The 13,038-nt window shown below is 40.4% G+C and overlaps 1 protein-coding gene across 1 annotated transcript in view; it reads right to left on the bottom strand.

Annotated features, from left to right (window-relative positions):
• LOC103809702 (glycosyltransferase-like protein LARGE1) overlaps window positions 1-13,038 on the bottom strand; it is a gene marked incomplete at its 3' end in the record, with an annotated part of 139,196 nt that overhangs the window by 32,384 nt on the left and 93,774 nt on the right. The window contains exon 5 of the mRNA XM_009082559.1: window positions 11,836-12,007. Coding sequence (XP_009080807.1) covers window positions 11,836-12,007 — 172 coding nt within the window. The remainder of the gene's footprint in view (window positions 1-11,835; window positions 12,008-13,038) is intronic.

Below are 13,038 nucleotides of genomic sequence, written 5' to 3'. Positions count from 1 at the left end.
TGTTTATGTAAATCAGGGAATACAGGAGCTAGGCTTCTTTACCGTTGTCAGTCAGCACCATCCTGTTCACTCCCATGTTTTTTATAGTTTCTGTCAGCTGAGATGTGCTCTCTCAGGATTTGAAGAGGCCAATGTAAAACATCCAGATCATCATTTCTTAGTAGTATGGGAAAGTGTCTGAATCTCCTAACACCATTAAAAATTGGTGCCAATATGACACTGAAGCAGGTGGGCAAAACCCTACAGAATGTCACTTTGCACCTGCAGTAATGACATCCTGAAGCATAGATAAAGGAAATGCTATCACTGTCTATCAAACATAACGTGCAGGAAGATGTGGCAATGTCATGAATTAATGACGTTCAGGGGATCCTGTGCCAGTTTCAGAGGTGATGTGCATTTCAGTGAGTTGCTGTGAGCATAAACTGGCAGACACAGTGTTGGTGACAGAAGAGTGGTAGCATCGAGTCAGCCAAGGTCAATTTTATATGACAGAAGGTATGACAGTTCATGTTGCTGTAGGGCTTTGGTCCTGCTCAAAGTTACATGTCTCAGAAGAGCAGAAGCAGTAAGCACATGCTAAGTTCTCAAATGGTTTAAGGTCTGGCCTATTTGTTAGCAGCACCACTGAATGTTATAACACCTTCTTTGCTATCCATCTCCACCTCTGTTCCCACCAGACAAATTCTCTTGTTGTATCAGAACAGCACTTATTTGACTGTTCCTCCAGACCCTAAGCAGACAGGAAAAAAACACCACATCCCCAAACACAGGTGTAAATGGCTTCAGGATTCCACTTAGTTGTACTGGTAGTTACTGGCTCTCAAGAATCTCTTCTGCTGACATGTTCAGCCCCAGCTACAGAATGAAGCCCAGAACCACAAGCACCAGAAGCAGCTGACACAGGGTTTGTGCTATACCACCGCAGGAATACCATCAGTTTAGATCTTGAGACCCTTTAAGTATTTAAGCAGTGGAAAAGAAATATAAATGGGTCTGGGTCTTCACCAGAAAATGTCTAATGTGCATCTCTTTAACTGACAGGAACTTGTATACAATTTACTGCAGATATGGACTTCGCACTTCAGGTCCAAATTATTTACAGGACTATGAATTTCACTGTGACTAAATGCAGGCAATAAAATACGAATACAGAAAAGTTGTGGACACATTTGGTCCCTACGTTTTACTGTATGCTTATCAATCACCTTTTGGTATCTATCTATAAGGACTAGGACCAAATTTTTTTTGCTGTTTGCAGTGTCTCAAAAGACAAAAAACATTTACCTTGAGGAATCAGAGGGAGAAATGCTCCTTTGTTTAACTGAACTACTTGGCCCATGCTGAATGCAAGCTAGAGATTACTGCAAAGCACATGGAGTGGAGCCAGCTAAAATTAAAGAAAAATAAATACACTCGGGGGATGGAAAATTAAGTGGCCCATTACAGGCATTGCTAATTCTTGTTTTTAGCTTGTTAGGGTTAAAATAAGGGGTTCAAACATCCCTGATTCTCTAGATTGTTTGGAAAGGAAACCTGTGAGGTTTCTACTATTTCCCCCAAATCAGACTGATTACTGATTTCATTTATGTGTCTAACTTTTAGTTCATGTCTTTATCCCTGGGTTTTGGTCATTGCACAGTCTTAGTGCAGTTAAGTAATAAATTGGTTTAATTTTGTATACACTTTTCCCTCTTCCCTGGTTGTGCAGAGAGCAATCCCATGCACTCACCCTGATGATGGGATAATCATACCATTGACCTTTGGGCAATATATTCTACCTTACAGCTTGAACCAGTGAGACAGATACTCCCTATGCCACTTTACCTTATGCAAATCCATGTGCTGCCAAGGACAATAATATAGACATCATTTGCAGCATGAAACCAAAAAGGTGAAACCACAAATGAGAGCTTTGTAATTGGAAATGGGGCCTTAGGTCCTGAAAAATATGGATTGTTAATGCAGAACAAGGTAGGTTCAGAGAATATGCCTGGTTCAGAGAGGGAGAAAACAGAAATTCAAGTTATTACAATGCATGTCACAGAGAACTGTGAAAAGTGTATGTGCTTGATAGATTGTGTGTGATTAGAATGAGAGCCTCAGGCACGGAAATTTAGCTATTAAATATCATTCTTTCTTTAGTCTTATTAATATAGCTATCAAACCTTAGAATAAACTTCATTTGTTAGGTGAATGACCCACATGTCTTTTCTGCTTGGTTTTTTCACACATGCAGAGGTTACTTACCATTACACATCATTAACTGGAGGACAGGTTGCTACTCCCTCTGTATTCACTGCCCTGTCATGCACTTGTTCTGCTTTACTGTCACCTGGGGAATGCAGAGTGACTGGCCAGAGGGATTAGTATATGGGCTTAATTTGCCCGTAACAAGTCTGGCAGATGTTCAGGTTTGGGGTTTTTTTAATAGCCTTCTAAACAAAATATAATTAATCAAGTTGTAAGTTGACAGGACAGGGGTACTGAATGTGTCTGAGGGGAAGCATGTCTATAATTGCACAAGAAGGGGAACAGATTATAGGTGAATATGATCAAACTAAAACCTATTGGTGCACAGCAACTCCAGCCTGATTTCCCCTTCTTAGTTGGGATGGGGGATTATTATTTTCCTCCTCAGTTTCTGCCCACCCTCTGTTCTCGTATGTTTTCATTTCAGCACAGACTACTGGCATCTCATTGCCAGAAATACACTCTTCCTCTGCCAAAAACCAACACACAGAGAAATGCTCCTTCTCCCAGTGTGCACCCTCTGGGAGCTGAATTTTCTAGCTTCTGAAAAGGCACAGCTTTTGCTAGTCAAGGGAGATGGGGATATGCACTTTGCTCCTTTGATGCTGTGCTCTGCCCAGATTTCTCTCAACAAATATTTGCAAGGCAATTCAAAAAGCTCTAGGTCCATTGTCCATGCTTGGAGTACTGGAGATTAATAGAGATTAAAGTCTCCTTAAATCCTGAAGAAAGAGCTCAGAGGAGAGAGAAACTGTTTTCCTGATTTAACACTGTGTGAGTCATAGAATGTTTAGTTTTGGTGTTTGATACATCATAGCATCTAAGCTGAAAAGACAGCTGTAGAATGAGTGGCAGGTTAACAAAGACAGGAGAACAATAATGGAGAAAGAGCACTAGATTGATGTTGAGAAGGCAGAAAAAATCCTCAAAATTTCAGTGTTGCCAACAAGATTTTATTACAAATCTTATAGTATGTGGTAGATTTTTGTTCTGACAACTCTAGTTGTGGTATCAAAAGATGACAAAAGATACCCCTAGCCCTCATGGGAAAAAGCTTGAAAACAAGGCCAAAGGGTATCCCCTGGAAATCAAAATGGGAAAATAAAGAACCCAAATCTTTTATTTTATCTTAGAATTTACCCCACCATGAGTTATACCCAATTTCTATGCACTGTTGGCCTTTCACCTCTAAATATATCTGTCTGATGGCAGAAACAGACAAAGAACCATTCAGCTAAAATAGAACTACAGATGTTTCAGAAACTGCAGCCATTCTATTTTGGCAGCAATTCATAATCAGAATTTTCTGATTATGTCCCTTGTCACATTAAAATCCATAAACTAGAATGTGCACATGCTGATCCATATAATAAGCTCTCTCCCTTGGAGCTCATTTACTGAGGTCAACTTTCTCACATACTGCCTCCTCAGTAAAGGAATATCATAGCAAAGCAAACTGCAATTAGAAAAAAGAAAGAACTTCCAGCCAGTTAGCTTAACCTACAAGTGTGGAGAGACAGAAGCATTTTTCCCTGGACCCACAGAATCAAGCAATTCTCATGTCTTTACTTCATCCCCTCCTAATTAAAGTAAGGAAAATTAACCCCCAATCACAGTTAGAAACGTGTCTTTTTTTTTTTCAAAATATCCTAAACCCTTACTTTCTTTGGCTCTTCACCAAGCTAACTCAGTGTCCTCCTGTAGTTTCACACACAGCATAACAACAGCATTGTGAGACAGAGGAGCAGCACACACCCTGACATTTCCACCAGCTATAGTTAACATGTAAGATTCTTTATCAATGAAGCATCAAAGATTCTGTAGCAGAAAAGAAGAAAACACCATGATATAACAATCAGGAACAGAAAATCTTCAGCAGATAGAGTCTCCACAGGGACCTTTTCAAAGAGAAAATGTATTTCATTTGTGTAATAACCCTAGGATGAGCTATGTACTGTAGTCTAACCATTAAACACTTAGACAGATCTTTCAGATACTAACAGATGTTTCTTTTATGAGCAAAGACAAGTGCCATTTGGCCTTTTTAGACATCTATAAAAATTCAGATAATTTTAAGCCTTTTTAATAGCTGCCTGATGATTTTATTAATGCAGTCTGCTACAATGTGATCTCGTTTACTTCACAAAAAGACTCATCATCTGGATTTTCACACACACACTTAGGTGCATGTTGCTAACACCCATGACTTCATCAGTAACAAAAGAAAGCCTATTGTACTGACCAGAAGAAACAGAAAGATCTCTGCAGGATTTAAGACAAACAGTGTGTCAGCCCACAGAGATCCTGTCTCAAAATCATCCGGAAGCTTTAATGATTTACTCAGTGTAAACTGACAGACTGAACTACAGAACCTGCCCAGAATCAATTTTGTGGCTCATATCTTGGTTTGAGCCATAGGTGACAAGGAATTTTAAATTTTAATCTTGGCAACAACTGAATATTTTACATCACTGCAAGGAGAGGATACCTATAAAAAGCATAACCTTTGCAGAAGTAGAGTCAAGGGCTGTGACAGGTATGGTTTATTAAATTGGGGCTTCACTGATAGAGCCAAAATCAGGGAAATTTATACAGCACCTGCTGACGCTGCCTGACTGTCCCCAGTGCCATCAGCATCTCACTTTCTGGCACACTAAATTCCCAAACAAATGAAAAGTTATGCAGGCATCTGATATTACAACCCTATCCATAGTAGTTCATGTAGGAATATCATTACTGGCCCACTGCACAAAATGCTTAATTTTGTGATGGTTGTGGTTTTTCTATTTTGTTTGTTTGTTTGTTTGCTCTTTTTCCAGAAGAAGCTGAAAAAATAGTACAAATCTAGATAGTTACCTCAGGCATTCTGCAGAACAATGTGCCAAAGCACCCACATACAGAGTGTTTGCAAATTTGAAGTTTGGGATTGACTATGTGCCAATCCCTCTTCAGCTGTGGGCACTTGATCCTGCACCAAATCGCTGTTGACCTTTTCTGGTATTTATGATGTCAGTATGGATTTTTATCATTGTTTGAGCTACTGAGAAACAGCTTCTATAGCACATATTTTTATTCATGCAAAGTATGGATATGGCAATCTCAGTCTTCCTGTCAAGCTTGCCATTTCTCTTTCTTGTATGCTTGGTTACTGGAGGTAGGTGATTCTGCCTTATTGCTTTCCTCAGCTTTCCAGAGAGGACTTACTTGCACAGACGAACAATAATCGTAGCTTATGTTCTCTGGGTGACTTAATATACAAGTAGAGTTATTTGAAATGCACTAGATCTATACCATCCAGTCTCTATTGTTTAAAAGCACTGAAAATATTCATCATATCAGCTAGCTGGATTGTGAGGCTAACATGTGGTAGTAGTAAGACATCACTGTTCAATATAGCCTCTGAGTTTTGACATGTACTTAGAAATACCATAATGCCCTTTGATGTAGTGTTCAATTTAACACAGAGCTCCTTAACACTGATCTCTACAGGGATTTTTCAGGTCTCATTTGTGAGTCTCATCTGTGACTCATACATAGCAATGGCCTAAAGGAATCAGACAGACACTGAAATTGTCACCTGACACTAGGAAAAGCACAAAGACAGTCTCTTGCTATTTATATGTACAGCACCCAGCACAAAGAGGCTGTGATCCTGACTGAAACTGCAACCTGTAACACAGACAATTTTGTCTGTTAGAGTCAGGTCCCAAGTAAATTCACAATGCCATTTACAATGAATACTCTTGAGAATCCATGTTTAATACACAGAAAAACTAAAAATCAGAAGTCTGGGAAAAAGAACCCACATTTCAGTACCATGGGCTTGGGTGATCAAGAATAGCAAAACAATTAGCAGATTTGGCCTTTAAAAGAACTTTGAGATTGATGACACAGAACATAGCTTTGAACTCATTGTTTTCTCAGAAGAATTCACTCAATTGCTGCAATAAAAGCATATCTGTTACACAATCCTTGCTGTCTGAAATACTTTGCAGCACTCCATCCAAGAATATGCTATGATCTACAGTCCCACTCTTTTGCCCTTAGGCTAGGTGCTTTCTCAAGTTTAGAACTGTCAAAATGCAGTGAAAGATGAATAGAAAACATAATCAGTGACAACTAAGTCATAGAAAACATGCATGACAGGAAACGTTTTATCACTGTTAGGGTGTTCAGGCACTGGAATAGGTTTCCCAGGGTGGTGGTGGAGTCTCCATCCCTGGAACTGTTTAAGAGGATCTGACACTGGAGGATATGGTTTAGGGTTTAAGGGTTACAGCAGAGTGGCAAATAATGGTTGGGCTTGATGATCTTAGAGGTCTTTTCCAACCTTAATGATTCTATGATCCTATGACCTTCATCAGACTGGGTGCAGACTCATGCCACTGAAGCCAATATCTTGGAGGTATATATGTCCTAGGAAACAGACTACTCTCTAGAGCAAGAGAGAATGAGGCTAAAGCAGAAATGCCCAAATCCCAACTGAAAAGATGAATATAACTCTTGAAATTTAAGTTACTGGTTCCCAAAGACATATTTATGCATAAAGATTGAATTTTGCACATAAAAGGAATAATCATTATGCAACCTCCATTGCTAAGAGAAATTTTTAAATGCTCCATTGCTTGAGACACTGTTTCAGGTGACCAAAGAGTGGTGTGAATTTCTCCCAAAGCCTAAGTTTGCCACATCAAATTAAGAGATTTTTCAAATTTCTGCACTCAGCTACAGAACATCTGGATCCTTTATTGTAAGGACATATGCAAAGAGCTTACCAGAAAAGGGCAGAAGAGCAATAATAATAGAAAGAAACTCTATATCCTTTTTTTTCTTTTCATCTACAGAGTGAATGTAATAGTACCTTTATCACCTAAAATACTAAGTTACTTTGTAAGAGCCTGATCTTTCCGGTGACTCTTCAGATGACTGGAAGAGGAACCTTTGCAGAACAAGGATTCTGGGTATTGCAGGTGCTATTTAAAATATACTACACAGCAAATTGGACCTGGTTAAATTGCAAGCTAGTCCTGAATCTGAGTTTCTTCCAAGCATGGTGTCAGAGAAAAAAAGGAATCTGAGCTACTGGTCTCCCTTTGTCACTATTTTTGTTGCAAAGAAAAGTCTTCCTGGGCACAGAAGGAATCACAAACTCTAGGACCTTCTATCTGTCTGTGTGGCTGCAATTTGGAATAGGTTGGGCTGGGATACCTCATCAGTTATCCTGCAGCAACCTGCAGATGGAAGCTCTTCCCTTTCCTGCACTGATGTGAAATATTCTTCTATTGGCTCAAAAAGCATCCTGGTGTAATCAGGTTTATAATGACAGCTTCTTGTTAACAACTATGTGTTTGAACATTTCTAGAAGGAGCCCCAGTGGGTCTAAAGCTGCCCTCCAAGCTGGATTTGAGTATAGTGTCATGTTCCTTTGGAGAGTAGCATTTCCCTTCATAGGAGCATTATTACTCTTCTCTTTTAGTAGTATTTCAACAAACATACTGGATTGTCCCAAAGAAATCTTCATAAACTTACCTGGGACTTCTGAGAGAGAAACAAGGAGATTAAAACATTAGAAAAAAATCCTTTAGAGGAATATTTGGGGCTGATAACATGAGACAATACTTGAATCTTTTGTAATGCTGGCAGGATAAATAGAAAGGAACTTGGGAAAAACTGAGAATCACAATATAATTTAAACCGACCTTTTACAAAGGAATTAGAGAGTATCAGTATCTCCCCAACTTATTTGACCTGCCTTCCATGTCCATTGAGTGACAGAATGATATCATAATTTAGGATGAAAAAGACCTTTATGCCCAACCATTAAACTAGTGCTATCAAGTCTGCCACTAAACTATGTCCCCAAGTGCTACATCTACACAGTTTTTAAACACCTCCAGAGATGGTGACTCCACTACTTCCTGGGCAGCCTGTTCCAATGCTTGACAACCCTTTCCATGAAGAAATTTTTCCTAATATCCAATCTAAACCTCCCAATGGCAACTTGAGGCCATTTTTGTCCTACTGTTTGTTACTTGGGAGAAGAGACAGACCCCCACTGGGCTACAACCTCCTTTCAGGGAGTTGTACGGAGCAATAAGGTCTCCCCTGAGCTTCCTTTTCTCCAGTCTAAACAATCCCAGCTCTCTCACCCTCTCCTCACAGCACTTGTGTTCTAGACCCTTCACCAGCTTCATTGCCCTTCTCTGGACACACTCCAGCACCTCAATGTCTTTCTTGTAGTGAGGGGCCCAAAATGGAACACAGGATTCAAGATGTCTCACCAGAGCTAAGTACAGATCATTGCCCTGGTCCTGCTGGCCACACTATTTCTGATATAAGCCAGGATGCCGTTGGGCTTCTTCGCCATCCAGGCATGCTGCTGGCTCATGTTCAGCAGCTGTCAACCAGCATCCCCAGGTCCCCTTCTGCTGTGCAGTTTTGCAATCACTCTGCCCCTAGCCTGTAGCACTGCATGGGGAATGTTGTAACCCATGTCCTGGACCCAGCACTTTGCCTTGTTGAAACTCACAGTACTGGTCCAGATCCTTCTGCAGAGTCTTCCTGCACTCCAGCAGATCAACACTCCCATCCAGCTTGGTCTCATCTCTGGACTTATTGATGGTGCACTGATCTCCTCACCTAGATCACTGATAAAGATATTCAACCAAACTAGCCCCAATACTGAGCCCTGGGCAACACCACTTGTGAGTGGCCACCAGCTGGATTTACCTCTGTTCACCACCACCACTTACTAGGCTCAGCCATCCAGCCATTTTTTTCCCCAGAGAACAGTGCACCCATCCAAGCCATGAGCAGCTAGTTTCACCAGGAGAATGCTGTGGGAGACAGCATCAAAGGCTTTAATAAATTTTAGGCAGACAATGTCTATAGCCTTTCTCTCATCCACTAGGCAGGTCACCTTGCCACAGAAGGAGATCAGGTTGGTCAAACAGGACCTGCCTTTCATAAACCCATGCTGATAGGGCCTGATCCCCTGGTTGTCCTGCATGTGCCATGTGATGGCACTCAAGGTGACCTGCTCCATGACCTTCTCTGGCACTGAGGTCAGGCTGAGAGGCACGTAATTCTCTTGATCCTCCTGCTCATAGATGGGCATCACATTTATTAACCTCCAGTCCACTAGGACCTCCCTGTTTAGCCAGGACTGCTGATACTGCAGGGTACCTTCCCTCGTTGGCTCTCTTACCAGCCGTGTCAGGAAATTATCTTCCGCACACTCCAGGAACTTCCTGGACTGTTTCTTCTCCAGTGTGTTGTATTCTCAGCAGACATCTGCTAAGTTCAAACCCTCCATAAGAACAAGGGCTAGCAATTTTTAGACTTCTCCCAGCTGCTTACAGAATATTTCTTCTGCCTCTTCAATCCGGTTGGGTGGTCTACAACAGACTCCCACCATGATATGTGCCTTGTTGACTTTCCCTCTGATTCTTACCCATAAACACTCAAAACTCAGCACCATTATAAAGGTTTTCGTTGCTAATGGAACTGCAGCCTATGACACAGGCTGGAGAACAAGCCTGTGCTTGTTCTTTAATTTCTCTCTCCTCTCCAACATTTAGGATCTAAAGTCCTCTCCCATCCTGGCTCAACTCCAGGTGCCATGGAATTGTCCTACCAATACATTCTTTGTGCCCGATTGCCTCGGAGCTGATGTAGACCCGGATGAATTTATTGCCAGGATTAAAAAGTTGTGAAGAGGCAGGTAGTCAGCTGGAATTAAAAAGACACACTGAACAACTTACAAAATCATACATTTGGGAGTTGTGCTATATGAGAGCTGGTAGGAACACAGGAATTCTGTCTCCATGTGTAAGTTAGAGCTTTTCACAGCTCTAATCAGACGAACAATCTTGCCTAGCTCTGTGGAGTCTGACTTAACTCCACTTTTTTACTTCCAGTAACTATTCTTCCCTACGTTTTCATATTTTCTGTCTGTACTTTCTTTCAGTCTTTCAGTCTGCCTCTGCTTCATGTTCCTTTCTTTACAAGTAATCTTTATGCTTGGTTTCAAGCAACCTACATTGAAATTATGGCAGAAAATATAAGCAAGGCAATGACTCCCCTCATTGTCTCAATTCAGATTTTGCACTCTTTGACCATGTAGTCCTCTATGCTCAAGTCCAGTTTATACACACTTCTTTACCTGCTCCATCATGCCAATACACCATATTCAGTAAAATACTGCTATTATGGGACAGCAGCACACAGTGAGACAGTACAATAGTATAGCATGACGGCTGATGCATACATTTATGCTACTTATGGTTTTCAAGGTATATGTTTACATGAAACTCAAGGTTCAGTGGAGGGAAAGACTTGGTGAAGAGGTCTGAACAATACCTAAAGAGGAATAAAAACTATATATTACTTAATGAAGAAAACTTGTGAATAATTCAGTTGAATAAAAAGGTGATTGTTTCTGGCTTGCTGAAAGGACATTGATGTATCCACAAAAGAGAAAGGAAACAAATGCATGGGGAAGTAAGTCCTTGACTTTAGAGCTGAAGGTAATAGGTCCTGCCTATTAGCTGGGTACTGGGAAAGGCAAAGAGGCCTTGTGGATTTCAGCAGTGGATAAGTACAGTAGATGTGCTCTCTTTTCTGTCACCTCTCGAATGGAGCGGTACATTTTGGCCTCTGTGAAAAACAACCTCCCATTTGCTTAGGCTGACTTTGCTTGAGGTGATTGTGGGAAAACTGATGAAATGCATCAGGGTTACACTTTTACAGGGTTGCAAACCTTCAAACCAGGATGCTGGAATACCTCTGCGCTGCAATACATATTCTGAGGGCAAGAGGAGAACAATAGGGAATGTCTCTGACTCTGAACAGCTGGCAACACTGGAACCAGGGAGAATTCAATGGTTTTAGCAGTGTGCTACCCTGGAAAGTGCTCTGGTTTGTGACAATGTAGTGGGGAATTTTTTTGTGGTAATCTTCTTACACAGTTACTCTGAAAGTCTCCTTTCTTGGTCAAACTATGGATTTTCAAGGAGCTGTGGGAAATGGGGATAGGTAGAGAAAACTACTCGAGGTGGATACTTAAAAATCCAGGACTCTTTATCAACTCATTAAGAGAAGCAAGCAGCAACTCATTTCTAATCACATGTATAACTCTGCTCCCTTCATCCTCCTCCCTGGTCCAAGAATGAGCCTTACTTCATTCATTTTTCAAGTGGTAACATTGAAAAGTTACACTGAAGTAATAATTTTTATTAATAAAAAACCCAAGAAAATCCAAGTTCTTCCAAGTACCAAGAGAATGGTACATTGCTAAAGCATGCTCATAATTCTTTATCATCTGCTGTAATGTCAAGCTCTCACTGGTCCCAAATAATCAGATCAATAAAACAAACTAATAATCTGTGTTTTCTATCATTCTATAAGGTGCATCACTGAGAAAAGAGCTCACAAAGAGAACAATTATATTCAAACACCAAAACCTGAAAGAGTGAAAACATTTCACAAATCTCAGAAAGTCCTTTCACACCCAGTGTATTCTTTACTTTAACATTCTCCCTCCCCCCTCAAATAAGGACAGTAAAAAAGTCATTGGAATACCTTTGAACTTGTGAAAGACGGCCCAGAGCTCAGCAATGTCAGTGGCAAAGGTAATGTCTGTGTCGAGGACAATGACTCGCTCAAGATTGGAAGGTAGAGTCTTAGTCAGAACCAACTTCATCAGCCCGTAAATCCCAGAGTAGTGTTTGTTGGGGATCCAAGACACTTCCGACTGACAGGAAATGGGAAGTGGGAAAGAGGAAGAAAAAATAATCTTCATTAGAGACAGAAACCTTTCCTGACACTAGTTTCTTGTAATAGTGGGAGATCTCTGAGTTGGAAAGTCATCTAAAATCCTGTTTCTAAATTAAACTTCAGGTGTATTGTACATTGTTTCACTTTCAGCCAAAACAAAAACATTTGTGTTTGTCATTCCCAGAATTTTATGACTCTGAGGTAGAAGTAAGAAACACAATCTTTTTCCCTATGTTTTTTATAGATTTGGAGATCAGAATTCCAAAATGCTACTCATTTGGAATAGCGGATCAGAAAATTACAACAAAATTGTTTCTTACTAACTCAATCTTTCCTCAAGCCTTACATCATTAACTTAAAACTACTGAGATCACACAGATATGCTCAAAAGCAGAGAAAGTAAAAGAACATTTTTAGCCACATTTTTTGTTTGTTAAATATTGAAGTGGCAAACTCGACCATTTTCATTTCTTCAGTAAAAGCTAAACAAAATATTTCTACAAATTCTAAAATAAGTCGGGAGACTAAACTCCATATTTCATTGTGCTACTGTCACTAGGATGCTCCATGAACCATGTTTAATTTTCTTTCTGTGGTGAGACTCAAATTCTCAAGTATCAAAAGTCACTTCTGAAAGTGGAATATATTCCAGAATCATAGAATCATAGAATCATAGAATCAGACGGGTTGGAATAGACCTCCAAGATCATCAACCGTCGGGAGACTAAACTCCATATTTCATTGTGCTACTGTCACTAGGATGCTCCATGAACCATGTTTAATTTTCTTTCTGTGGTGAGACTCAAATTCTCAAGTATCAAAAGTCACTTCTGAAAGTGGAATATATTCCAGAATCATAGAATCATAGAATCATAGAATCAGACGGGTTGGAATAGACCTCCAAGATCATCAACCTCAACCCTACTGTGGTTACTAGACCATGGCACTAAGTGCCACATCCAGTCTCAGCTACCTCCAGGGCAGGGACGGTGAATCCACCACCTCCCC

Source organism: Acanthisitta chloris, unplaced genomic scaffold, assembly GCF_000695815.1.
Source record: "Acanthisitta chloris isolate BGI_N310 unplaced genomic scaffold, ASM69581v1 scaffold11089, whole genome shotgun sequence".
Taxonomy (NCBI): domain Eukaryota; kingdom Metazoa; phylum Chordata; class Aves; order Passeriformes; family Acanthisittidae; genus Acanthisitta; species Acanthisitta chloris.
Note: the sequence above shows the minus strand (reverse complement) of the source record. Positions and strands in the feature narration are given on the sequence as shown.